The 27929-nt window shown below is 44.4% G+C and overlaps 1 protein-coding gene across 2 annotated transcripts; it reads right to left on the bottom strand.

Moving 5' to 3' along the window:
* Window positions 1–32: 32 nt before the first annotated feature.
* Window positions 33–26872, bottom strand: LOC137095274 (phosphoribosyl pyrophosphate synthase-associated protein 2). Of its 2 annotated transcripts, XM_067461721.1 has the most exons (12): window positions 26786–26872; window positions 17830–17940; window positions 17427–17578; window positions 15132–15184; window positions 14910–14976; window positions 12665–12837; window positions 10720–10835; window positions 10191–10246; window positions 6307–6455; window positions 3712–3782; window positions 2768–2914; window positions 33–1230 (listed from the first exon to the last, which is right to left on the bottom strand). In XM_067461721.1, the coding sequence occupies exons 3-12, from the start codon at window positions 17543–17545 to the stop codon at window positions 1072–1074; spliced, it is 1110 nt and encodes a 369-aa protein (XP_067317822.1). In that variant the 5' UTR covers window positions 17546–17578; window positions 17830–17940; window positions 26786–26872; the 3' UTR covers window positions 33–1071. The 2 variants fall into 2 exon arrangements, with proteins under 2 accessions (XP_067317822.1, XP_067317823.1); XM_067461722.1 differs by lacking the exons at window positions 17830–17940; window positions 26786–26872 and adding an exon at window positions 13306–13340 and having other exon boundaries at window positions 17427–17559.
* Window positions 26873–27929: the final 1057 nt, after the last annotated feature.

Genomic DNA, 27929 nt, shown 5'->3' with positions numbered 1-27929 from the left:
CGCCAAACGAAACCATTCCAAGATACACAAAGGAAAACAGAAAAAAATTTATTCTTCCGGTGGCAGAAAATAAATACCAGTGCATACTCCGTACGCTTCTCCCCCCCTATAAAAGCACTTCTACAAAAACGAGAACAAAAAGAGAGAGAAATGTCACTGAACGGCGAACGACAGCGTATATTGCTAACCCTTTAAAGCACTTGTAAGCAAAGCTGTTTCGGATGGAAGAGGAGAAGCAGGGAGGGATGCAATCGAGAGGTTGCTTTTCCCATTAAGTGGTTGGGAAAATCTCCCCCTTTTTTAAGTCCTCGTCTCCCAAAATGCCCCCAAAGACCCTCTGAAATATTGAGGGGCATTGCTATAATGCTCTCAGGTTGCCATGGCTTAAAGGATGGGGACGAAAATGCATCCCTTACATAGCAAAACAGTTTTAGAAAAAGAATTAATATTGAAGGGCCATATATTTTTGGAACAATTTCAGTCAATTTTATATAGGATTTTGGAGGCATTTTTGAACCACTTAGGGTCAATCTTATGTAGGATTATTTTTGAACCATTTAGGTCCCTGTTATATAGGATTTGGAACCATTTGAGCCATTTCTGACCCAAGGAAGTGGGATTTGTTTTAGTAACAGAAGTGAAAGGAAGTCTAAAATAGTCAAGCCACTTCAAAAGAGTCTACACTGTCCCTAAAGGGCATTTTGGGGGCAAAATGAGGCCCGTCGGAGTGCCCCAGAGCCACAAAAACTCCCCACAGGTTCCCCATCCAAATCCTAAAAGAAAGAAAACACGCAATTTCTCTAACAGCAAATACAGAAAAAAATTGGATTTCCGCCATTTTCCCGGATCAGGCCTGCTTTTCTCATAGGAAATGTCTTGAAAAACCTTATCTGCTGAATCTGAAATGCAAGGAACAGGGAAGGAGGGAGGGAAGGAAAAGGAACGCGGTGGGACAAAACATGTCCCGCTCAAAAGTACAAAGTGTAGTTAAGCCACAAAACGCTTCACAGCTCGGTTTCTGTCCGTGTCCAGTTTGGCCCCTGAAAGTCGCCTTCCGTCCGTCCCCTTTGGTCAGTCGTCCAGCCCGATGTTTCTGAACAGGTAGGACATGGACTCCCCGTTGTGGATCCGGCGGATGGCCTCCGAGAGGATCAGGCTGATGTCCACCGTCTTGATCTTGGGGCACTGCAGCTTCTGGATCTCGTGGGGAATCGTGTTGGTGACCACCACCTGGGGGGAAAGGCAGGGGAGGGGTCAAGGCAGGGAACGACCCAAGGGCCATCCAATCCTACTTCTTACGGCCATAAAGGAAGATTGATGATGATGATGATGATGATAGTGATTATTATTATTATTATCAGACTTACAGAACTGGAAAGGCCCACAAAGACATCCAGTACAATCCCCTTCGGCCATAAAGGAAGATAGAATTACTATTCTATTGCTATTATTATTATTATTAATATTATCATTATTATTATTCAACTCATAGTTGGAAGGGAACCCAAGGCCAAATAATCCAAACCCATTCATCCACAAAGGAAGATAGAATTATTTATTATTATTATTATTATTATTATTATTATTATTATTATTAGACTCATACAGCTGGAAGGGACCCCAAGGGCCATCAAATCCAACTCCATTCTACCATAAAAGAAGGTATTATTATTATTATTATTATTATTATTATTATTATTATTCATAGAGCCGAAAGGGACCCCAAGGGCTGAATCCCATTCTGCCATAAAGGAAGATATAATTACAATAATAATAATAATAATAATAATAATAATAATAATAATAATAATAGGTAAAGGTTGTCCCCTGACATTAAGTCCTGTCATGACTGACTCTGGGGTGTGGTGCTCATCTCCATTTCTAAGCCGAAGAGCCAGCGTTGTCCATAGACACCTCCAAGGTCATGTGGCCAGCATGACCGCATGGAGCGCCTTATTATTATTATTATTATTATTATTATTATTATTAACCCCATTCTATCATAAAGAAAGATACAACCACAGGACTCCCACGGTGCATGGCCATCCAGCCTCTGCTTAAAAATCTCCGCCAGACTCCCTGGAGAAGCGGATTCCGCTGTCAAATAGCTCTGACCCTCTTGCAACGTCTTTCTCTGCCATTTGAATCCATGTGTCCTAGAGCCCTTCCAGACAGGCCCTATATCCCTAGATCTGATCCTAGGTTTTCTGCATTAAACCAAATTATATGAGTCCCCATTGCCAGATAATCTGGGATAAACAGAAAACCTGGGATCAGATCCTGGGATAAAGGGCCTGTCTGGAAGGGCCCCAAGTTTCCAGAGAGGAGAAAACAAGCTTACCCCTTCCTCAATGTCACATTTTTTCATAGTTCTCATGTTCCCTACTCTCTGACTTCTCTTCTCTAAACTAAACATCCCCAGTTTCCAAAGCCACTCTTCATAGAGATCCATGGTTTCAAGACCTTTGACTCTTTTGGTGGCCCTTCTCTGTCCACCTTGAATTGCTTTGCCCAGAACTGGACTCAATATTATTCTATGACTTCCCTCGATCTCAACACTAGACTCCTATTGATGAAGTTTTGAATCACATTGGAATTTTTTTGCTGCGCAACACACTGTTGGCTCATGTTCAACTTATGGTTGGCTAAAACATAGTATTATTCCAGGGGAATAGATCCGATCAAAACAGAAGAGAGTGAGGCTGCGATTTCCCTTGATCCGGGCACTAGATTGCTATGGGTGTGGCCTACGGTTGCACTGACTTACCTCGTCGATGGCGGACTCCTCTATCAACCGGGGAGCATCCGAGGAGAGAAGGCCGTGGGTGGCCATGACAAAAATCTTGTAGGCCCCCCTCTCTTTGAGCGTCTCGGCCGCCGCAAGGAAGCTGTCCACGTCGTCAATAATATCGTCCTGGGAAGAGGTCACAAGGCCGGAGTTAAGAGATACAGGAGGCCAAGTCCAAGAGCTCTTGAAACATCTCTGACCCTATAAGGCAGTGGTTCTTAACCTGTGGGTCCCCAGATGTTTTGGCCTTCAACTCCCAGAAATCCTAACACCTGGTAAACTGGCTGGGGTTTCTGGGAGTTGTAGGTCAAAACACCTGGGGACCCACTGTTTTAAGAAGTAGCCAGAGGGAATGTACCAACTGACTTCAAAATTGACCCCTAAAGAACATTATAGCACATTATTAGTCAACAAGAAGATTTTGTTTTTATTTTTTTCTTACATATATTTTTTACTATTTTTTCTCTTGTTTTCATTATACATTTTTTCAATTTCATCCCAACTTTTTATCCTCCTCCCCCCTCTAGCCCTTCCACTCCCACCCCCATCAGTAGGGAAACCTCCGTACCCTTTTTACTATAGTTAGTTTTTTCCTCCTTTCTCTTTCCCGCTAGTTACAATTTTCCTGCACCCTTTACCCCCCCCTCCACTTTTTTTCCCTTTCCTCCTAAAAATTCAATAAAAAATTACTTTTTAAAAAAGTATTATATATTACTATATTGTATTACACCATTATACTGTAATATTAGTAATATTACATGTAATATAAAATATACATATAATTATAATATAATATTATTATTATTATTAGTAGTAGTAGTATATTATATTACATTATAATATTATCCATCTTAATGCTTCAAATGAGAAAACTTTCTGTCCGTTAACAATCCAAAGCAAATGCCGCTTCAAAACCCACATACCACAATGATGGCTATCCTCCCGCCGACGTCTCCAACCACCGTGATGGGAGGCTTCTCTTTTGGGATCAGCACTGAAGGGAAAAGAAACAGAGAGAGAATAGTCACCTCTTCCCAACTCCTCCTGGCTGTATGAATCTTGGGGTTGTTTTCTGGGTTGCACTGCAATGAGAGTAGACATGGGAGCCTTCCCAAGCGCATGCTGCAGTCGTTCCTCTGCCTTTGTGCTTTTGGATAAACATTCTCTTTAGGCACCTCTTGGTCCTCTCTAGTTTAGAGAGAAATCTTCTCTAGGAATCTCTCCAATGAAATTGTATAGTCAGTTTCCGGGTGAGAGTCCACCTCGGCAGGACAAAAAACAGCCCTGGATTTGTTGTATCTTTGCTTTAAATTGTTGAAAATCCCTTTTTTCAGGCAGTCTGTGAGTTACAACATCCAATTTGCAAATCTACATAAATAAAAATGTAATGTTCATTTGTGGGATTAACATAACTCAAAAACCACTGGATGAATTGACACAAAATTTGGACACTACACCCCTAACGGACCAACGAGTGACCATCACTCATAAACCGCTCCCAAAAAACAGAAGAGGACTTGAAAACCCAAAAAGCTAAATGACAATACAGTGCATGCGTGAAAGCGACAGCTCCCAGCATCTCCTAGACCAGGCCCTTTAGGAAAGGAGGATGCTGCAAATGCATTGCTTCCAAGCTGCGAGCTTGCTTCTCCTTGGATTTCTTTCAGAGCATCCCAATCCGTACAGTTTTCCTATTTCCTATTCCTGGACTGCAACTCCCAGCAATCCTCCAGATAGATTAGATAGAGATAGTAAGTAGGTAGGTAGATCAATCAGGAGGAGAATAGGTAGAGAAGGAAGAGAGAAAGAAAAAGGGAGGGGAAGGAAGGAAGGAAGGAAGGAAGGAAGGAAGGAAGGAAGGAAGGAAGGAAGGAGAGAAGGAAAGAAAAAAAGGGAAGGGAAGGGAAGGGAAGGGAAGGGAAGGGAAGGGAAGGGAAGGGAAGGGAAGGGAAGGGAAGGGAAGGGAAGGGAAGGGAAGGGAAGGGAAGGGAAGGGAAGGGAAGGGAAGGGAAGGGAAGGGAAGGGAAGGGAAGGGAAGGGAAGGGAAGGGAAGGGAAGGGAAGGGAGGAAGGAAGGGAAGAAGGGAGGAAGGAAGGAAGGAAGGAAGGAAGGAAGGAAGGAAGGAAGGAAGGAAGAAAGAAAGAAGAGGGAGGGAAGGTTGACCACAGCAACGCGTGGTGGGCACAGGTAGTGCCTCATAGTTAAGAACAGGGGTGAGTCAACAGGAAATGAGAGAAATCTTCCCCATGGAAGGGAAATCCACTCCTGGAAGAGTTATTATCATGGGGGAAAGGGGTCTCCATTGAAACTTAATCCCCAATCCTTGTTTCTACAACAAGCCAAATTTTCCAAAATCCAATTATCATGGGACAGAAAGTGAGGGGAAATCTGTCAGAAATATTTATAATCAATTAGGTATTTTTAATTACAAAAATGTGATTCAAGCACTGAAAGGGTTAAACAGATGCCATGACCCAGCAAAAGCTGTAGTTCAATATAAGCAGATGTGCAGGAAGCTTAGCAGCTCTCAGTCTGTTAGAGATCTCTGTGGGAGAAGGGCCTCAGTATGCTAGTAGGCCTCAGTGTTAGTTTGCCTCAGTGTGAGAAGGCCTCAGTATGAAAAGGCCTGATGTGAGAAGATTTGGTGAGAGAAGGCCCAGGTTGAAGGCCACCATGTATGACATCTGGAATATTGTGTCCAGTTCTGGGCACCACAATTCAAGAGAGATATTGACAAGCTGGAATGTGTCCAGAGGAGAGCGACTAAAATGATAAAAGGTCTGGAGAACAAGCCCTATGAGGAGCGGCTTAAGGAGCTGGGCATGTTTAGCCTGAAGAAGAGAAGGCTGAGAGGGGATATGATAGCCATGTATAAATATGTGAGAGGAAGCCACAGGGAGGAGGGAGCAAGCTTGTTTTCTGCTTCCTTGGAGACTAGGACGCAATGGAACAATGGCTTCAAACTACAAGAGAGGAGATTCCATCTGAACATGAGGAAGAACTTCCTGACTGTGAGAGCCGTTCAGCAGTGGAACTCTCTGCCCCGGAGTGTGGTGGAGGCTCCTTCTTTGGAAGCTTTTAAACAGAGGCTGGATGGCCATCTGTCAGGGGTGATTTGAATGCAATATTCCTGCTTCTTGGCAGGGGGTTGGACTGGATGGCCCATGAGGTCTCTTCCAACTCTTTGATTCTATGATTCTATGAACCTCCAATGTAAAAGGCTGCTGTGTGTACTAACCCTTCCCAATGCCATCCAAAATTAAGGAATAAATATTTCTGGCTGGAGCAATACTTAAGAAATGTGCCTGTTCCAACTTACAAACAAATTCAACTTAAGAACAAACCTACAGAACCAATCTTGTTTGCAACTTGGAGACTGCCTGTATCTAACTTCCATGCTTTGTGAGGGCTTTGCTTATTTTTTTTTCCAGATCCATGTCATGTAATTCCCCAAAAGGGAACCTCTCCATTTGGCAAGCAATCCCTCTGACCAAAACCCTTGCGCCAAAGGGACTCACTGGGTATCTCTAAGCTGGGGTGAATGGCGGCCACGTTTTTGGCAGTGGGAGGCGAATGGCGGCCGTCCACCAGGTCAGACTCCGCGTCCTGCGCTTCTCCGTGGATGACGGCGATTCCCAACCGCAGGCGCTCGGCAAAGGACTGGGCCCTGCAGGGAACAGGGGGCAGCACTGGGTTAAGAATACTCCTTTCGCAACACACGGAAAGGGAGGACAATCAGCAAAGAAGGGGAGGTTAAGGCAGGGATTCAATGTCTTTGAATTTTTGCCCATGGGTGGACCTGATGCCAGACCAAGTCAAGCCCAAAGCACAATAGGTTTCAACAGCGACAACTGCAAGATGCTCCACTTAGGCAAAAAAAAAAAAATGAAATGCAAAAATACAGAATGGCTTGACAGCAGTACGTGTGAAAAAGATCTTGGGAGTCCTCGTGGACAAGTTAAACATGAGCCAACAATGTCATGTGGCAGCTTAATAAGCCCATGGGATTTTGGCCTGCATAAATAGGAGTCTAGGGCCTGGATTCAGGGAAGTCATGCTCCCCATCTATTCCCCCTTAGTCAGATCACACCTGGAAGCACACTGTGTCCCATTCTGGGCACCACAATTGAAAGGAGATGTTGACTCTACGCTGGAATGTGTCCAGAGGAGGATAACTAAAATGATCAAGGGTCTGGAGAAGAAGCCCTATGAGGAGTGGCTTAAAGAGCTGGGCATGCTTATCCTGCAGAAGAGAAGTCTGTGAGGAAACATGATGAGGGCAAGGGATCAAAAGGTGAGGGGAAGTCATAGGGAGAAGGGAGCAAGCTTGTTTTCTGCTGCCTTGGAGACTAGGATGCAATGGAACAATGGCTTCGAACTACAGGAAAGGAGATTCCACCTGAACATGAGGAAGAATTTTCTCATTGTGAGAGAGAGAGCTGTTCAGCAGTGGAACTGTCTGCCCTGGAGTGTGGTGGAGGCTTTTAAAAAGAGGCTGGATAGCCATCTGTCGGGGTGCTTTGAATGTGATTCTCCTGCTTCTTGGAAGAATGAGGTTGGACTGGATGGCCCATGAGGTCTCTTCCAACTCCATGATCCTATGAATGGGACTATGGATCTCTTCACACGGAGCATTTTTGCCCCGTTTTGCTGCTTTGTTTCCCTGCAGGCCCCACCCACATTCCTACAGGGAGGACAATGTATTTTGGGTAGCTCCAACGGAGATACCCACACTTTCCTCTCCCTTTCCCCGTACGATGGGGAGAGGGCGGTGGGGCAATGCTCATTGCCGCACATTGCTGCCCTTTCTCCCACCTGATGGGCACAGGGTGCACCCTCTTCTATCTCCACCATATGATGGGGAAAGAGGGAAGGTGTGCGGGGAAACGCCACGGCCGTGTGAAGAGGTTGTATGACTTCTCTAAATCTAGGGACGATACTCCTATCGATGCAGCTTAGAATTACACTGGCCTTTTTAGCTGCCTCATCACACTGTTGGTTGTCTAATGTTCAGCTTGTGGTCCACTAAGATTCCTTTTGCATGAACTGTTTCCAAGCCAGATGTGGACAGAATTGGACCTGGGGTTATTCCAGGTGAGGCCTGATCAAAGCAGAACAGAGTGGGACAATGATTTCCCTTGATCTAGGAATTATATTCCTATTGATGCAGCCTAGAATCGCATTGGCCTTTATTGTTGCTGCATCACACTGTTGGCTCATGTTCAGCTCATAAGGCTCCCAAATCAGTATTAAGCAAATACAGTGGGACTGACTTTTCGATCTGGACACTTAACCCCTATTGATGCTGCCTAGAATGGCATTGGCCTTCTTTGCTGCCGTACCACACTGTTGGCTCATGTTTAGCTTGTGGTCTGATAAGACACAGTATTATCCCAGGTCAGATCTGATCATAGTAGAAGAGAGTGGAACTCTGACTTCTCTCAATCCAGACACTATTCTCCTTTTGAGGCAGCCCAGAATCCCAATAGCTTGCCACCACAAGGAAGCGGTCTACGTCAGACCAAGTGAAGGCCAAAAGCATAAGCGGTTTGTATACAAGTCAGTTCCAGTTGGTGCCTTTCCTTTTCCTCACATATAAATTCAGCGTTCTTCCTGTTTGCTAGTTGTGAGCCCATGTGTTTTGAAAAGATAAGAAACAGAGAAACAACTGTCTTAGATAAGCAGCTTTACCAACAGAAGTATGCTTCCAATTATGTGATTTATTTTTTTTTACTCGTAGAACAGGAATGGGCAAATCCAGGCTCAGGGACTGGATGCAGTCCCTTGGGCTCTTTTCTCAGATCCTCCTTTCTCTCACCATCTTTTTCTTCCTTCCTTCTCTTTCCTTCCTCCTTCCCTCCCTCTCTTCCTTACCTCCCTCTTTCCCCTTCCTTCCCTTCCACCCTTTCGTCCTTCCCTCCCTCCCTCTTTCATCCCTCCTTCCTTCTCTCGTTCCTTCCCTTTTGTCTTTCTGTCTGTCTCTTTCCTCCCTCCCTTCACTCCCTCTCTCTATTTCCTTCCACCCTTTCATCCTTCCTTCCTTCTCTTTCCTTCCTCCTTCCATCCATCCTTCCCTTCCACCCTTTTGTCTTTCCTTCCTCCTTCCCATTCTTTCTTCCCTTCCACCCTTTCGTCCCTTTCTTCCTTCTCTTTCCTTCCTCCTTCCTTCCATTCATCCATCCTTCCCTTCCACCCTTTCGTCCTTTCTTCCTCCTTCCCCTTCTTTCTTCCCTTCCACCCTTTCGTCCCTTTCTTCCTTCTCTTTCTTTCCTCCTTCCATCCATCCTTCCCTTCCACCCTTTTGTCCTTTCTACCTCCTTCCCCTTTCCTTTTGTCTTTCCTTCCTTCCCTCTTCCCTCCCTCTCTCCCTCCCTTCCCTCCTTTCCACCCTTCCTTCCTTCCTTCCTTCCTTCCTTCCTTCCTTCCTTCCATCCATCCATCCATCCATCCATCCATCCTTTTTTTCCTTCCTTCTCTTTTTCCTTCCTCCTTAGGGATGTTTAGCTGGGAGAAGAGAAGGTACAGAGGGAACAGGAGAACTAAGTTTCAAGATTTAAAAGGGAGAACCACTGAGGAGGAAGAAAACTGACTTTCTGCTGCTCTAGAGACCAGGGCACAAGTGGGCAATGGTTTCAAATGGCAGAGAAGGAGATTCGACTGAAAAGATTAGAAAGAACTTCCTGGAGAGTGGCTTAGGATGCCTCAGTGTGGTGAAGTCTCCTTCTCTGGAGGTTTTTTCACAGAGGCTGTCTATTGGAAGTACTTTGATTGTGCCTTCCTGCATGACAGGGGGTTGGACTGGATGGCCCTTGGAGTTCTCTTCCAGCTCTAGGATTCTATATCAGGAGTAGGCAACACAGAGTCTCATGGATGCACTTTTTCCTCTCCCATCCACCCTCTCATCCTGACCAAGACCAACCTTTTTGAGATCCAAACGTTTTCCCATCTTTCCTTCACTTTCTGCCTCTAAAAGAGAAGAGGAAGGGGAGGAAAGGGAAGGAGGGGGGTTGGGGAGCCTCTGACACATTATAGGATAGTTGGTAGAATTCACTGATATAATTGGAAGCATGCTTCTGTTGATAAAGCTGCTTTTCTGAGACAATAGCTGCCCTGTTCCATTTCTATTACTATTACTCCCCCAAAGCCAGTGTAATGTTGTTGTATTCAGTGTTGGGATATAACTCTGGCAACTAGGGTTCAAACACAGCCAAGGAAACCCACTGGGTGACTTCAGGCAAGTCCCACACTCTCAGCTTCAGAGGAAGGCAAGAGCAAGCCAACTTGAAAGAAAGCTTGCCAAGCAAATGCAAAGACAGGGCCATCACAAATCCAAAGTCAGTTCAAAGGGAAGAGCAACAGCACGAACAAATGGATTTGGGAGCCTCTAATGACACAGACCCACCTCTTTGCCGACGCAGGAGATTTGGCCACAATCACAGCATTCCTGTAGTCTGGGATCTGCAGGGAGGCAAGACAACACCAAAGACGATGAAAGAGCAGCGCTTTGTGCACAAAATCGTCATGGCTGAAGGCTAGCATATTGTAGGGTTCTCCAACTCAATGTTATGGGTATGGGTAAAGGGACCTTACTGTACTTCTATCCCCAAACTGGGCCTGTGCCTTCCCATTCTTTCAAATAATTCCCGCAAAGCCCCTCTAACCTGAAGACCACAAAGTTTCAGTTTGAGAACTGGGCTGAGAATCATAGCACTCCAACACTAATGGATCACCAGCTGCCAGTTCCTGATATATGCTGTTCTCCTGATATATACCATTCTCCTTCACCCACATCCAGACAGCTGTTTTCTACCCAAAATGGGGGTGCGTGCCTTCAAAAGCAGCAGGGCATCTCTCACTCCCCAAGTCCAGAAAGGCACATGCAAGAATGGTGCACCTGCAACTCTCAACTCACTAAACATGGCCTTGCTCACCTCTTCTTGAATGTACTGGAGCAAAAATGGCGAGGCTCGCAGGTTGTCCACGGGGACGTTGAAGAACCCTTGGATCTCCTTTTGGTGCAGATCCATGGTGATCAAGTGAGTCAGACCTTTGGGAAGAGCAGGAGAAAAGGGGCCTGGAAACGTTGCTTTGCCAACAAGGAAGGATATAAATAAAGGAGCGGATGGGTGCACAAAAAACTCGCTTTCTACAGACTTAGTTGTCCACTCTTACTGATATGCTACCATTAACTATTCTGAGGCTCTGGGGGAACCCAATCTCCCAGACTTTGGCAGTTTTCTATTTGGGGGATCACAAATCCCAGGATGCTAAGGGATTCATCTGCTGCCCTGGAGACTGCACTTTAGGAAAGGAGACTCCACCTGAACACAAAAAAGAACTTCCTGACCTTAAGAAGAGCTGTTCAACAGGGGGACTCACTGCCTCAGTGTGGTGAATGGAGCCTTTCAAGCAGAGGCTCGGTGGCAATCTGTTAGGAGGGCTTTGATTGTGTCCCTTTGCATAGCAGAATGGGGTTGGGCTAGATGACCCTTGGGACTCTCTTCTAACTCCAGTGAAATATAGACTGCCTTGGGTTTTCTTTCTCTAAAGGCTTTTAAACAGAGGCTGGATGGTCATCTGTAACGAGTGCTTTGATTGTGCATTTTGTTGGGTTCCATCCCTGGACTGCACAAGTTTCTTCTGTCCTCAAGTTTCCAGATCTCAATGAGTAGCTAGGCTAGAGACTCTGGGCCAGAGTGAAGAGAGAGGGGAGCAGAAGACAGTTCCACTTTGTCTCCTGTGCTATGCTTACAATATATAATATAATATAATATAATATAATATAATGTACTATAACATATTGTATATACATATCATATTTATAATACTATAATGTAATACAATATAATATTACTACTAATAATATTATATTATAATTATATATTTTATATTACATGTAATATTACTAATAATATTACAAAACATGGTGCAATATAGTAATATACAATACTGATATTGTACTATGCTAGTAATATAATCTATTGTATGTATATGTGTCTTGCAAGCCGCTCTGAGTCCCCTTCGGGGTGAGAAAGACAGAATATAAATATCATAAATAAATAAATAATGATGATATAATAATGGAATTCTGTGAGGGAACATCCTCTTTAAGTTTTATTGCCCTGGGTTGACTGTGCGGTCCCTCCACCATTTTTCAGTCTCTTCTGCTTTTTCCTTCCTTCCAGTAAGGACGTATTTTGCCTCTTTCTAGGCAAAATGTAGCTGCATTGACTTTTTACTAGTTAACACCAAGATCTTTTCTATCAAGAATGTATTTTTTTACTTCAATATAAATTTTTGAACCTGAAGTTCTGACTTTGCAATCCTAAGCTATAGAAAGCTATCCTAGTTCGCCACATGTATGTGCCTGCTGGTTATGAAGTTTACTTTTGGTACTCTGCTATATTTATGGTGGAATCACCCCAACTGAGGGTTATTTTGAACCTAACAGCTCAGATTCCCTAACACTTTTCCTACCTGGTAGAAGAGGGTCAGACTGAATGGCCTTTAGGGTCCCTTCTGACTCCAGGAGCCTTTGATTCTATAGCTCTATTTCTCCATGAACCTGCTAATGTGTATGCGGCTGGATAGCAATTTATTGAGAGAGGTCTGATTGTGCTCCTTCTGCCTGGCAGAAGAAGGTTGGATTGAATGGCCTCCGGAGTCTATTCCAATTAAAAGACTTTGATTCTATAATCCTATTTCTCTATGGACTTGCTGATGTCTATAAGGATAGATGGCCATTACCCAGTAGGGCTTTGATGGAGTTTTTCCTGCCTGGAAAAAGGGGGGTTTGGACTGGATGGTCCTTGAGGTCCCTTCCAACTCTAGGAGTCTCTGATCTTCCTGCTTCTGCCCACTGCTCTGTGTTCTCACCAGCTTTGCACATCATGGAAGCCAGGAGCTTGGAGACGATGGAACCCCTCTTGCGCATCTTGCACTGCTTGCTGTAGGGGAAGTAGGGGACCACCCCGATGATGCTTTTGGCACAGGAGGTCTTGCAGGCGTACACCATGATCAGGAGTTCCATGATGGTCGTGTTCACATCCCTGCAATGAGAAGAGGGCTGGGTGGGTGGTGTTCATCCAGACTATTAAAGGGTGGGCCTTCTGCTACGACGCTCCTGCCTATAAGACAGAAGAGGGTGGCTCATGGCAAACAGGTTGGAATTTGGAGAATTTCCAGATTAGGAAATCAAAACAGATGTTAAGAAAGCCCAATCCGCAAACCCAACCAACAATTGGGCCACACAGCTTGCAGGAAACCTACACACATGGATAGAGACCTACATAAACACTCCAACAATCACCCAAATCAAAAAAGAAACACCATTAAAGCCCTGGAAGACCATGCAAAAAGAATCTGTGAAGCCCACCTCCTCCAAGGTGAACTGAATCACCTCAACTGGGCTTTACAGGCCAATGGAAACTCCGCCACAGACATCAGAAGAGCAGCAAGACCGAGAACAAGCCACGAGAGTCAAGACAAAGATCCACCCAGAGGGAAAGGGTTCTTACCAGACATCAAGGGAACCACTGGCTGCATAGGGAAGCTGATGAAAAAAACATAACATACAAACTATTTACAGGCCCACTAAGAAAATGCAACAAATGCTACGTTCAGCAAAAGACAAGAGGGATCCTCTCACCTCTACAGGGGTCTAGCGTATACCATGCAGCTGTGGACAAGTCTACATAGGGACCACCCAACGCAGTAGCATTGCCCAGGCACGAATCAAGGAACAGGAAAGGCACCGCAGACTGATTCAACCAGAGAAGTCAGCCATAGCAGAGCACCTGATGAACCAACCTGGACAAAGCTTATTATTTCAGAACACAGAGATGCTGGACCACTCTAACAACCACCATCTCACACTACACAGAGAAGCCATTGAAATCCACAAGAATGTGAAGAATTTCAACAGATAGGAGGAAACCATGAAAATGAACAAAATCTGGCTACCAGTATTAAAATAAACTCTAAAATCAGGACAGTAAATGAAGAGGAACACTCAAAAAATAGGAATTCCAGACAGGAATCAATCAGGGCCAGATAATCACCTCCCAACAAAAGATTCCCCCGAGCAGGAAGCAGCCAAGCCTTGAATATGTGAGAGGAAGTCACAGGGATCAGGGAGCAAGCTTGTTTTCTGCTTCCCTGGAGACTAGGATGTGGAACAATGGCTTCAAACTACAAAAAAGCAGATTCCATCTGAACATGAGGAAGAACTTCCTGACTGTGAGAGCTGTTCAGCAGTGGAACTCTCTGCCCCGGAGTGTGGTGGAGGCTCCTTCTTTGGAGGCTTTTAAACAGAGGCTGGATGGCCATCTGTCAGGGGTGCTTTGAATGCAATATTCCTGCTTCTTGGCAAGGGGTAGGACTGGATGGTCCATGAGGTCTCTTCCAACTCTATGATTCTATGAAGCTGCTAGGCTATTCAATGCTAATCAAGGTAATCAATTGCGGCATTCACACTTGCCTCACGTAGACAAGAGTTCTTTCCCCCACCCTGGACATTATTCCACGGGTATATAAACCCCACTTGCCTACTTTCCAACAGACCTCACAACCTCTGAGGATACCTGTCATAGATGTGGGTGAAACGTAAGGAGAGAATGCTGCTGAAACAGGGCCAGACAGCCCGGAAAACGCACAGCAACCCAGATGTGAAGAAATATTTCTATATACTCCCATTAACAGGAGTCTTTATCAAAAGCAAGGCCAAACTGAGAACACAAACATCTTCATAATCTAGTCACAATCTAGACGTCTCCTAGTTAATATTAGTCCTAACTTTAATGGGTTTTAGGTAGCTAGACTTTCCGCCAAAAAGAGTGTGTGGGAAAGGACAAAGCGTAGACGAAACAGCATTCCTTTTCTGATACGAGTTAGCAGATGGAGGATGAACGAGTCAAGGAATGTCTGCCATATTGCTTTTGAATTCAAGGCTGTATTTAGGCAGGCTGATTGGCATCTTCATAGGCAAGGAGCATGTTGGCCGCTGAAGATGGCAAACAAGAAGGAAGATAAAAAGAGGAGAGATCAAATTGCAGATCCTATTTTCTGTTTCATAAATGCAATAGGATCAGATACGGATTCCCAAACAGGGGGTTGTACTCACTTTGAAACCGTCTGGATGATAAAGACATCTTTCCCTCTCACAGACTCTTGGATCTGCACCCGCGTCTCTGCCAAAAGAAAAAAAAGGAAAAGTGAGTAAAAGGTGCAAAAACTCCAGATGAAAGGATGTGAGGCTCTAGAGCAGGGAGGTTGCCACCAGGGATGTTTCATTACCTTTTATGAGCCAAACAGACAAAACGCCCTAAAGATGCCCACGGCTCACCTCTGTTTGGCTCCTGGTAGACCTGGACTTTGCCCATCTCGACCCCCAGTCGCCTGAGGAGATAATAAGGCAAAGACAAGGTCACACAGGGGAAATGAGCGGGGAAATTCCAATGGAAAATGATATAGAGGCCACTGTATTAATGGGTCCGGGTGGGGAACATGCATCCAGTACAAATACACCTTTTAAAGGTAAAGGGACTATAACTTAATCCACAGGGAATAGGTAAATACTCCACTATTTGAGGAGTGGGTGATGTTTTGGTCAGGATTGTTTTTCGACAGAAATTAAATGCAGACCAGACAAGACATATGTTGAACATTAGGGATGTTATAAATGTGAGAGTAACAACAACAATAAGGTATTTTCCATACCTAACAAGGATAATAACAACAACAAGAATAAGGTTTATTGTATAATTATAATTATTAGATAAAGGTAAAGGTAGTCCCCTGACATTAAGTCCAGTCATGTCTGACTCTGGGGTGTGGTGCTCATCTCCATTTCTAAGCTGAAGAGCCAGCGTTGTCCGTAGACACCTCCAAGGTCATGTGGCCGGCATGACTGCATGGAGCGCTGTTACCTTCCGGAGCGGTACCTATTGATCTACTCACATTTGCATGTTTTCGAACTGCTAGGTTGGCAGAAGCTAGGGCTCACGCCGCTCCCCGGAATTGAACCTGCGACCTTTCAATCAGCAAGCTCAGCAGCTCAGTGCTTTAACCCACTGCGCCACCGGGGGCTCCCAATTATAATTATTATAATTATATTATTATTATAATCATTATTATAATTATAATAAAACAAATAAATACAATAAATTTTATTGTTAGTTTTATTATAATTATTATAATTATATTATTATTATTATTATAAAACTAACAATAAGATTTATTGTATACTCATTACTTATATTAATGTATTATAATAATAATAATAATAATAATAATATCTTTATTCATATATCCCACCACCATCTCCCCAAATAAAACCAATAAATAATAAACCTTTATTTATATTCCATCCTATCTCCCCAGAGGGATTCAGGATGGATTCCAAACATAAAAGGTCAACATTCAATGCCCAAACACAACAACAATACATCCATAGTAATGAAATTTGGCAACCCAACATATAAAAATAAATTATGACTAAACAACTAAAATTAAATAAAAAATGCAGCCTGTTATATCAGACGAAGGGACTCGTGGCAGCTTACAGATGGCACAAAGTGCCTAAAAACAAACATAAAAGTGAACACAATATAAAATACAATAACATAAAACACATGCACATAAAAAAACCATCAATTCAGACTAAATCAAGCTGCAATCCTCTAACCGTGGCAGTATATATATTGTATAAATAATGAGGTATATTGAATACCTAATAATAATAGGGTATATTCTATACCTAAAAACAATAAGGTATATTGTATAACCAATACTAATAATAACGCAAAGACTCTAGCACAAGCCAGTAAAAGTAGTCCCAGTGGTGATTGGCAAACTGGGTACAGTGCCTAAAGACCTTGGCCTGCACTTAAAAACAATCAGCGGTGACAAAATTACCACCTATCAGCTGCAAAAGGCCACCCTACTCAGACCTGTACGCTTTATTCGACTATCTATCACATAGTCCTAGACACTTTGTAAGTGTCTGACATGTGATCCAATATAACAGCCAGCATAGTGATCTTGTTTGCTGTGTACTAATCTATTTGTGTATCAAATAATAATAATAATAATAATAATAATAATAATAATAATAATGTATACACATTTGCAATAATAATGTGTATTGTATAATCAATAATAAGGTATGTTGTTCATTCGTTCAGTCATCTCCGACTCTTCGTGACCTCATGGACCAGCCCACGCCAGAGCTCCCTGTCGGCTGTCACCACCCCCAGCTCCTTCAAGGTCAGTCCAGTCACTTCAAGGATGCCATCCATCCATCTTGCCCTTGGTCGGCCCCTCTTCCTTTTACCTTCCACTTTCCCCAGCATAATTGTCTTCTCTAGGCTTTGCTAGATAATAAGGTATACTAAATACCTAATAACAATAACAATAATAATAATGATATTAATAATAGCTTCTGCTTTTTACAACAGCAACTATTATACTGACTCTGGACATCAGAAGCGATTTTATCTTGGCACAACATTGCTGGAACCTTTCTAAATAACCTTTCTTAATTTTGCCAGAGGTTTTATTCCCAAACTCATTAGGAGTGAAATATTGCCAGCAAAGACTGCTTTAATAAAGGGATGGCTGCGCTTCTGTGAGAACTCACTCCGCGATCCTCTTGGAGAGCTCCATGCACGACGGGTTGGAATTGGCCGAAAACAGGACCAGCCCGCCTTTCGTCACGTTCATGTTGGATCCAGTTCCAACGGGCGCCACACAAAACATCAAATCCTCCGTTGTTTTCCCGCTTTTAGAATACTGCAAGGAGATCAGAACACGTCAGTCCTTTCAGCAGCAGCTATAAACCACGACATTGGTTTTCATGTTGAGACAAAGGGCAGGGCTGTTGCTTTTTTGCACAGCGGCGAGGATGAGGTGCCTTATAAACCCAGAGTTGGCGAACCACGGCAGATCTTCCTATGCACCAGGCTGGCAAAAGACTTCGGGTTCTGCTAGAAGCATACCACCGGTTTCTACTCTGAATGCAAAATTATTTCAGAAGTACTTACAAATATAGGAAGGTAGGGCGGAAAGAGCTCCGTCAAACTGGCGCCCGGTTCTAGTGCCGTCACGTACTTTGCTTTTGGCTAGCAAACAAACCTCCTAGCATTCTTAGGTACCTATGGGAAAAGAGCATGGAAACACAAAGCCATTAAGAGGCAATGCAAAGAAAGCTTCATGCTGAGATACATCAATCCCATGTTGCAGGAATGAAGTGGATGCTTTTAAAATGGGCAGTTTTGTAACAGGAAGTAAAACGGCAACAAGACTTCCAGCATCAGTATCGATCAATACAACCTGTTTGACCCGAACAGGAGAAAGTCCCACATCTTTGCCTAGAAAATTCCTCCAGTCCTTTAAAAGGTGCTATCACTCCCAATTCCAATGGATATAATAATAATAATAATAATAATAATAATAATAATAACAACAACAACACTTTATTTATATTCTGCCCCATCTCCCCAAGGGGACTCAGGGTGGATCACAGTACACATACACAGCAGACATTCAATACCATTTTGGATAGACAGGACAGAGATAGACAGAACAGAAAAGACGTATGTTGTGTCGACGTCCAGCTTTTTTGGCGCCTTGGAGGTTGTGCTCGAATCCAGCCACAAGGGGGTGCTGTTGCTCCATCCGCTATAACGAGGAGCCATCAGGACTTCCTCCTTTTGGTTGCTGGGCATTTTCTGAACTTTTCCTTTATGATGTTGTAAAATCCTCCGCTGTTTTAGCGGTACTTTATTTCTCTACTTACAGCTCAAACAGTTTTCGAACTGCTTAGGTAAACAGTAAGCTGGGCTGACAGTTGGATGCTCATGCCAACCGGGCTTCGAACTGGCAACCTTTCGGTTGGTAGATCTTATCATTGCTGGTGATTTACCAGCTGTGCTAAAGCTTGACCGGTTACAATAGGTCTTCCATTCTTGCAGGGGTTAGAGATACAGGAGCCCTGAGAAAGTGGTGCAACAATACTAATCTTATTAATCTAATGCACCATCAACTATAACCCACACCGAAATTTTCAAAACCTTGAAACCCCCAAAAAGGATTTTCTGGAAAATGTACTGTGCAGAGGCAAAAACTTTTATGATAATTTAGTTTTTATTACAAATTCAATTTTACTTTTTAAAAACTGCCACTATTTTTTGGTAATCTTATTTGTTTTTATACACTAATGAAGGATGGAAAAAAAGCACCAAGCCACACAACTCGTAGATTCATTCTGTAGCATAGATGCACCCCCATGGTTTTCTTTTCCCTTGCTGGAAGCTTTGGTGTCCTAACACTTTTGTTTTTAAAGCAGGAATTCCAAGCAGGCAGCAAGTGTAATGGCTAAATTACAAATAGTGTGCTTTTGGCAGCAAATCCCTTTTTTTTGTTTGGGTTTTTTTGTTTTGTTTTGGGGTTTTGAAAATTGAGATGCGCATTAGATTTGAGGGTGCATGAGACCAGAATCAATATGGGAAGCAAACTGTGTCAGTGACTCATATGCTTTCTAAATTTTGTGTGTCATCTTTAGAGAGAGAAAAGAACGCAGTCAATGTTGTAGAAGATACTGGAAAACAACATTTCTCTCCAGAGCAGCATCTATTACAAGATTAGCCTAATAATGTCCTTCTCAAATCCATCTCCCAGCTCTGCAAAGAAACCCTTTCCTGTTTATTTGGTGGCATTTCACAGCAAAGAGGCGGATGGAAAAACTAATTCAGGGCAAATCCAGTGCCTCTCATCCATCAGAGACTCCTCTGTTCAAAAGAAGTTGTTTTTGGAGGGAAGACACATGACCAGATTTGTCCAGAGACACAGAATGGGCTGCATTCTCTGAAAAAAGGAACAAACTCAAAGGAAGAATAAATGCAGAAAGACGTCAGCCACTCCCTTGCTAATAACGCTTTTGTGATTATGAGGATTGATAGGCTGCAATTGAGGCAGGCATTAAAGGCTTATGCAAAACGGATGCAAGAGGGATGGAAATATTAACAGACATAAAGGGCGATGCTAATGGCCAAAGCCAGATTGAGGCAGAAGATGGATACAGCAAAGCCAGGCTCAGTCAATGGCTTGGTTAGTAGACAGAAATTAAGTACGCCATTTGGTCTCCCATCGAAGGACTAACCACAGCTGACTACTTAAATTCCTAAATGAGATGGGATCAAGTGCCCTTAGATATTTTAACTAGAGCTCTATATTACCAAGAGGCACAATCCAGAATATTTTGCCTGGCTGTCAGTGCTTTGGAGTTTGCATCTCTTTAGAAATAAAAGCTTCTTACATTTCTTATAATAATAATGGGGAAACACAAAAAGAAAGAATAGATTTGGAAAGATAACTTTTTCTCACAGAGAAGGAAGAATGATTGGAAAAAGTTGAAGGCATAATTTGCTCTTATGCAAAAAATATCCAGAGATAGCACTGTGGTGTGGTTTCAGCCTTGGACTCTTTTAATTTGCACTAGATCTTATTTATCATTAGCCACCTGGGGTCCTATTTATTTATATATTTATTTAAAACTTTTATGTCCCGATCTTCTCAACCTCCACGGAGGGACTCAGACCCGCTAACAGCAAGGATTCAATGCCACAATACAGTCTAAAACAACACACAACGACACTAGATTAAAATACAACGACACTAGATTAAAATATATATAAAATAAAATACATATAAGCCAGTTTGGCAAAATAAAATCATGTCCAACTCAGTCCGCATATGTCAATAACTTTAGTCTGTTGCCAGTCTCAGCCATTATTCTGGGAATGCTTCATTCCATAGCCAGGATTTCACTAGCTTCCTGAAGGTCAGGAGGGAGGGGGCAGATCTAATCTCATTTGGGAGAGAGTTCCATAACCAAGGGGCCACCACGGAAAAGGCCCTGTTTCTCGTCCCCACCAGCCGCGATTGCGAAAGTGGTGGGACCGAGGCAGGGCCCCTCCAGAAGATCTTAACAGCCTTGATGGTTCATAGGGGAGAATATGTTCGGACAGGTAAACTGGGGTATATAGGGTTAACACTTTCATGGATTTAGAATTCCCATGAGTTTAGAAATGGGTAAACAATAACAAACTAGGCTGCAGTGAAGATAACACTGTGTGACAAAATCCGGGAAAAAAATCTGTTCGTGGTTTGAAAGTGTTACTTCCTGTTTAATCGTGCAGTCCTTACTTTGAAAGTTCTTCTACTCGAGAAATTTGATTTTGTGGCTTCCGCAAACCAGGTTGAATTGGGTTTTTTTTTTGTCGTGTCAGGAGCGACTTGAGAAACTGCAAGTTGCTTCTGGTGTGAGAGAATTGCCCGTCTGCAAGGACGTTGCCCAGAGGATGCCCGGATGATTTGTTGCTTTTATCATCCTTGTGGGAGGCTTCTCTCATGTCCCCGCATGAGGAGCTGGAGCTGATAGAGGGAGCTCATCCGCCTCTCCCCAGATTCGAACCTGAGACTGTCGGTCTTCAGTCCTGCCAACACAGGGGTTTAACCCACTGCGCCACTGGGGGCAAACCAGGCTGAATTGGTTGAGACTCAATGAGATATTCATAGAAAAACTATAACAAACTGTGCTGCAGGATGTTTCTCTAAAAGCAAAGGTTTTGCAGTGTAATAAACATTTCCCATGTTTTTATAATGGAACCAGTTACAAAATGACATTTATAACCCAGGAACAAACATTTTGTTACTTAGTATTGTTATTGTTGTTATTATTATATGTTCCTTTTTTGAGAGAAGGAAATGAAAGAAAGGCACAGAGGAAGAAATTAATCGCATGGAGCGAGCTTGAGTATATTGACGCAAAAGTCCACCAAACGACATCAGGGCTGTTTCCCAGTAAACAGGACCAACAATGCAATTCTATGGAGTCCTTGGGCCTTTTATGGCCCGACATTAGTCCTGGTTCAAAGGTAAGGAGATAAAATGAGGCTGGTAAAGCACAAAGGGGGCATGTGAAACAGTCTGACATCCTCCTAAGCAAACTGCAAGAAGGAAATCAGACAAGGCACACAAAGCCTTTCCTTATCTGTTGCCAGGACAGAGCGAACATATAATTACATTTCTAAAACGCTACTTCTTTGGGAACTGTATAAAAGCCAAGCATTAATTGGCCTGAAAGGAGAGAAAGTCAGGGAAATGAAGGCAGATGGAAATGATCACCCAACTCGACTTGTAAGATAGATCCCATCACCCCCCTCTTTCTGTTTGAAAGATCGTCATTTCTCCAAATAGAGGACAGAGACCATCGCTCCCTTTCGCTCTGCTGTGGGAGACCATCATCCCCTCCTAATCACCTCCTTCTGAGAAAAATGTAAAATATCACAAAGGATCACCACCTTTATTATTGAATTCCAGGGTCAGAGAAGCAGATGGCGGAAACAGAGGAACAGTCTACCTCAGGTGCATGCTTCATCAATATTTAACATTTAGACAAATGACCAGCCACTGCCAGAAGGGACAGAGAGTTTCATCTATGCTGACGATCATACCATCACTGCTCAAGCAGGGAGCTTTGAAATGATTGAACAGAAGTTCTCCGAAGCTTTAGGTGCTTATTGCCTATTACAGGGAAAACCAGCTGATTTCTAATCCAGCTAAAACACAGATGTATGCTTTTCACCTTGAGAACAAAAAAAATATATCTCGGGCTCTGAGGATTACCTGGGAAGGAATCCCACAAGGATTTCAGCACATTAAAATACCTGGGAGTCACTCTGGACTGTGCTCTGACTTATAAGAAGCTCTGCTTGACGATCAAGCAAAAAATGGGTGCTAGAAATAATATCATATGAAAGCTGACTGGCACATCCTGGGAATCACAACCAGACACAGTGAAGACATCAGCCCTTGCGCTTTGCTGCTTTGCTGCTGAATATGCATGCTCGGTGTGGAACACATCACACCACGTTAAAACAGTGGATGTGGCTCTTAATGAGACATGCTACATTATCACAAGGTGTCTATGACCCACACCACTGGAGAAATTATACTGTTTAGCCAGTATTGCACCACCTGACATCCATCGGGAAGTAGCAGCCAAGAATGAAAGCACCAAGGCATTGGCATCTTTGGCCCATCCTCTATTCGGATATCAACCAGCATGCCAACACCTTAAATCAAGACACATTTTCTTAAGATCAACAGAGATATTCGCAGGAACACCTCAGCAAGCGAGAGTCCAAAAGTGGCAGGCTAAAACCCAGAACCTCAATCAGTGGCTGAGGTCGGATGAGAAACTCCGTTCTGGGCACACCGAAGGCTGGGCACTAAAGAAGGCACTAAACAGCTGTGGCACCAAGAGATGCAGAGCAAACCTTAAGAAATGGGGCCACAAAGTGGAGTTCACCACATGCGAGTGCGGAGAAGAGCAAACCACAGACCACCTACTACAATGTGGCCTGAACCCTGCCACATGCACCTTCTCACAGCGACACAGGAGGCACTCCAAGCGGCCAGCTTCTTGTCAAAGAAAATTTAGTGTAACACCAAGTTTTTAAACTTTGTTTTTTTAAAATACATGTGAACTATATCCTCCACTTGCTTCTGACACAATAAATACCTGTAAGAGAGAGCCCATCACCCCCTCGTCTTACAGGTGGCGGGAGAGTCGTGAGGGCCAATGTGATTCAATCAACTAATCATCAATCAAACTTTATTATGGTCCAAAGACTCAGCGGTAAAAGGTGCTCAACTGCCAACACATTCATAAACTGAGAATACAATTCTAGGCTGAGTACATAGGAGTCTAGTATCCTACCAGCTGTCAGGGAACTGTGAAAGCTGAAGTCCAAAACATCTGGAGGGCCAAATTTTGCCCATGTCTGCTGTAGACCATCATCCCCCTTCATCAACTACTGAACAGAAACCATCATCCTGTTCAATCCACCTGTAGGACAGATAGAGCCCATCATCCTTTCCTCCAGCTGCAAGACCTTCTTCCCTACTGCCTCCACCTGCAGCACACAAACCATCATCCCCTTGGTTCAACTTGTAAGGCAGACCCCATCATCCTTGTTCCACCACCTGTAGGGCAGAAATCTTCATCCTCTCCCCTGCTTTGAACTTCAGGAGAGAACACTATTCCCATTTCTAGACTTACTTAGGCGATCCCTTGTCTGACTAGGATTGTCTTCTAAGATCGGTGTACTGGCGGTGGGTTCCGTAGGTGACTGTGGAGCCCTATTCTTGATCCGCATGTTCTCCCGCAGTGAGGGCATTGATTTCCAGGTGGAAGGCGGTCCCGGTTGGCTTGACGTGCCATCCTCTTGGCACGTTTCTTTCGCCCTCCATTCATTCCTCTTCAAATTCTGCAGCACTGCTGGTCACAGCTTACCTCAATCTGGAGCGTTCAAGGGCCAGGGCATCCCAGTTCTCAGTGTCTATGCCAGAGTTTTTAAGGCTGGCTTTGAGCCCATCTTTAAATCTCTTTTCCTGCCCAACAACATTTTGTTTTCCGTTCTTGAGTTTGGAGTAGAGCAACTGTTTTGGGAGACGGTGGTCGGGCATCCGCACAATGTGGCCGGTCCAGCGGAGTTGATGGTGGAGAACCATCGCTTCAATGCTGTGGTCTTTGCTTCTTCCAGCACGCTGACATTTGTTCGCTTGTCTTCTGAAGAGATTTGCAGAATTTTTTGGAGGCAACGTTGATGATATCATTCTAGGAGTTGCATGTGACATGTGTAGACCGTCCACGTCTTGCAGGCGTATAGCAGGGTTAGGAGGACAATGGCTTTATAAACAAGCACCTTGGTCTCCCTACGGACGTCCTGGTCCTCAAACACTCTCTGCTTCGTTTGTAAAAATGCTGCACTCGCAGAGCTCAGGCGGTGTTGTATTTCAGTGTCAATGTTGACTTTTGTGGAGAGGCGGCTGCCAAGGGAGCGGAAATAGTCAACATTTTCTAATGTTATGCCATTAAGCTGTATTTCCGGCACTGGAGAGGGATTGGCTTATTTTCTATCTTCATCGCTATGGGTTAAACCAGTGATTCTCAACCTGTGGGTCCCCAGGTGTTTTGGCCTACAACTCTCAGAAATGCCAGCCAGTTTACCAGCTATTAGGATTTCTGAGAGTTGAGGGCCCAGAATATCTGGGGACCCCAGGTTGAGAACCAATGGGTTCAACCCTTGTGCCGGCAGGATTGAAGACTGACAGGTCAGAGGTTGGAATCCGGGGAGAGCGCGGATGAGCTACCTCTGTCTGCTCTAGCTCCTCGTGCGGGGACATGAGAGAAGCCTCCCACAAGGATGGTAACACAGAAAAAAAAAATCTGGGCATCCCCTGGACAATGTACTAGCAGACGACCAATTCTGTCACACCAGAAGTGACTTGCAGTTTCTCAAGTCGCTCCTGACACTAATATATATATATATATCGCTATGATATTTATTTATTTGTCGTGTCAGATTAACCAGTCAATTATATTACATTTCTAACAGAACAAAGCAAACAAACAGATAAAATACAACATTTGTGAGTTTGGTAGTTGGTTAAATGTCCTTTGACCAGTATCTGGCCACTTGGAGTGCTTCTGGTGTTGCTGCAAGAAGGTCCTCCATTGTGCATGTGGCAGGGCTCAGGTTGCATTGCAGCAGGTGGTCAGTGGTTTCCTCCTCTCCACATTCGCGTATCGAGGATTCCACTTTGTAGCCCCATTTCTGAAGGTTGGCTTTGCATCTCGTGGTGCCAGAGCGCAGTCTGTTCAGCGCCTTCCAAGTTGCCCAGTCCTCTGTGTGCCCAGGGGGAAGTCTCTCATTTGGTATCAGCCATTGGTTGAGGTTCTGGGTTTGAGCCTGCCACTTCTGGACTCTCACTTGCTGAGGTGTTCCATCGAGTGTCTCTGTAGATCTTAGAAAACTATTTCTAGATTTAAGTCGTTGACGTGCTGGCTGATACCCAAACAGGGGATGAGCTGGAGATGTCTCTGCCTTGGTCCTTTCACTATTGGCTACTCCTTCGCGGCGGATGTCAAGTGGTGCGATACTGGCTAAGCAGTGTAATTTCTCCAGTGGTGTAGGGCGCAGACACCCCATGATAATGCGGCATGTCTCATTAAGAGCCACATCCACTGTTTTAGCGTGGTGAATTGGAGTCCAAAACATCTCGAGGGCCCAAGTTTGCCCATGCCTGCTCTAGGTGCTCTTACTGCCTATTACAGGGAAAACCAGCTGATCCCCCAACCCATCTAAAACACAAACATGTGCCTTTCATCTCAAGAACAGACAAGCATCCCAAGCTCTGAGGATGACCTGGGAAGGAATCCCACTGGAGCATTGCAGCGCACCCAAATACCTGGGAGTCACTCTGGACTGTGCTCTGACCTACAAGAAGCACTGCCTGAACATCAAGAAAAAGGTGGGCGCTAGAAACAATATCATACGAAAGCCGACTGGCACAACCTGGGGATCGCTATGATACTTCATCTTGTTGATGGGAAGTTTCCCACTGGAGTGGAAATCATTTGCTATTTAACCTCAGCAGACTGAAAGCCAAAACCAAGGTGACAACAACATCTGTTATAGAACTCCAATATGCTGATGACAACGTCGTCTATGCGCATTTAGAAGAAGACCTACAAGCCACTCTAAACACCTTCGCAGAAGCATACGAGAAGCTCGGCCTGTCATTGAACATAGAGACAACCAAAGTGCTGTTCCAGCAGTCACCATTCCTAGAACAAAGACCATCATCCCCATGATTCCAAGTGCAGGGTAGGGCCCATCATCCCGTTCCACTTGTAGGATAGAGCCCATCATGGTTTCCTCCAACGAGGGGGCACAAACCATCACCCCCTTCCTTCTGGGAGTAGGACAAGGCCCATCATCCTTTCCCATAGGGAATAGACACAAAGCACCATCCCCTTCCTTCAGGGAGTAGGACAGGACCCATCATCCCTGTCATACCAACACCTGCAAGAGAAAGACCACCCTCCCCGACCCCAGAAAGAAGGAGCCTCGTGGGCCAAGCCCTTACCTGAGGCCTTTCCAGCCGAGGGACCCGGAGAGGAGGGCCGTTGGCTTCGGGGCGGGGCGGGGCCTTCTGGTCGGTCCCTGCTGCGCGCGCAGCCCGGCAAGATGGCGGCGCCCATGCCCATGCCGCCCCTAGTGGACGCGCCGAGGACTGCAGCCCCTCCGCTTGGTCTTCTGCTCTCCTCTCCTTAAAGCCACAGAGGCGCCTTTTGGAAGACGGACACTCCGCGGCTCCCTTGGCTGCCCCTAGTGGCCGCATCGAAAACTGCACACACACCCCAAGTGAAAGAGGAAGGGAGGCAGGGAGGGAAGGAAGGAAGGGAGGAAGGGAGGGAGGGAGGAAGGAAGGAAGGAAGGAAGGAAGGAAGGAAGGAAGGAAGGAAGGAAGGAAGGAAGGAAGGAAGGAAGGAAGGAAGGAAGGAAGGAAGGAAGGAAGGAAGGAAGGAAGGAAGGAAAGGATGGAAAGAAAAAATGGAAGGAAGAGTGGAAAGAAATGGAAGGGTGAAGGGAAGGGAAAAGGAAGGAAGGACAATAAAGGAGAATGGAAGGAAGGAAGAAGAAAAGAACCAAAAAGAAGGAAACAGAAGGAAGGAAGGAAGGAAGGAAGGAAGGAAGGGAAATAAAGGAGACACAATGGAAGGAAGGAAGAAGGAAAGCACCAAAAAAAATGAATAATGAAGTTAATAGGAGGGAGGGAAGGAAGGAAGGATAATAAAGGAGAATGGAAGGAAGGAAGAAGAAAAGAACCCAAAAGAAGGAACAATAAAGGAGACAAGAAGGAAGGACAATAAAGGAAACAGAAAGGAAGGAAGGAAGAAGGAAGGACCCAAAAAGAAGGACCAATAAAGGAAATGGAAGGAAGGGAAATAAAGGAGACACAATGGAAGGAAGGAAGGAAGGGAGGGAGGAAAGAAAGGAGGGAGGGAGGGGAGAAATGAAGAAGGAAAGAAGGAAGGAAAGAAGAAAAGATGAAGAAAAGAAGGAAGGAAGGAAGGGAAGAAGGAAGGAAGGGAATAAGGAAGGAAGGAGGGAGGGAGGAGACAGAATGGAAGGAAGGAAGGATCATAAAGGAGACTGGAAGGAAGGAAGACGAAAAGAACCAAAAAGAAGGAACAATAAAGGAGACAAGAAGGAAGGAAGATGAAAGA

Source organism: Anolis sagrei, chromosome Y, assembly GCF_037176765.1.
Source record: "Anolis sagrei isolate rAnoSag1 chromosome Y, rAnoSag1.mat, whole genome shotgun sequence".
Taxonomy (NCBI): domain Eukaryota; kingdom Metazoa; phylum Chordata; class Lepidosauria; order Squamata; family Dactyloidae; genus Anolis; species Anolis sagrei.
This window is presented reverse-complemented; position numbering and strand designations above follow the sequence as displayed.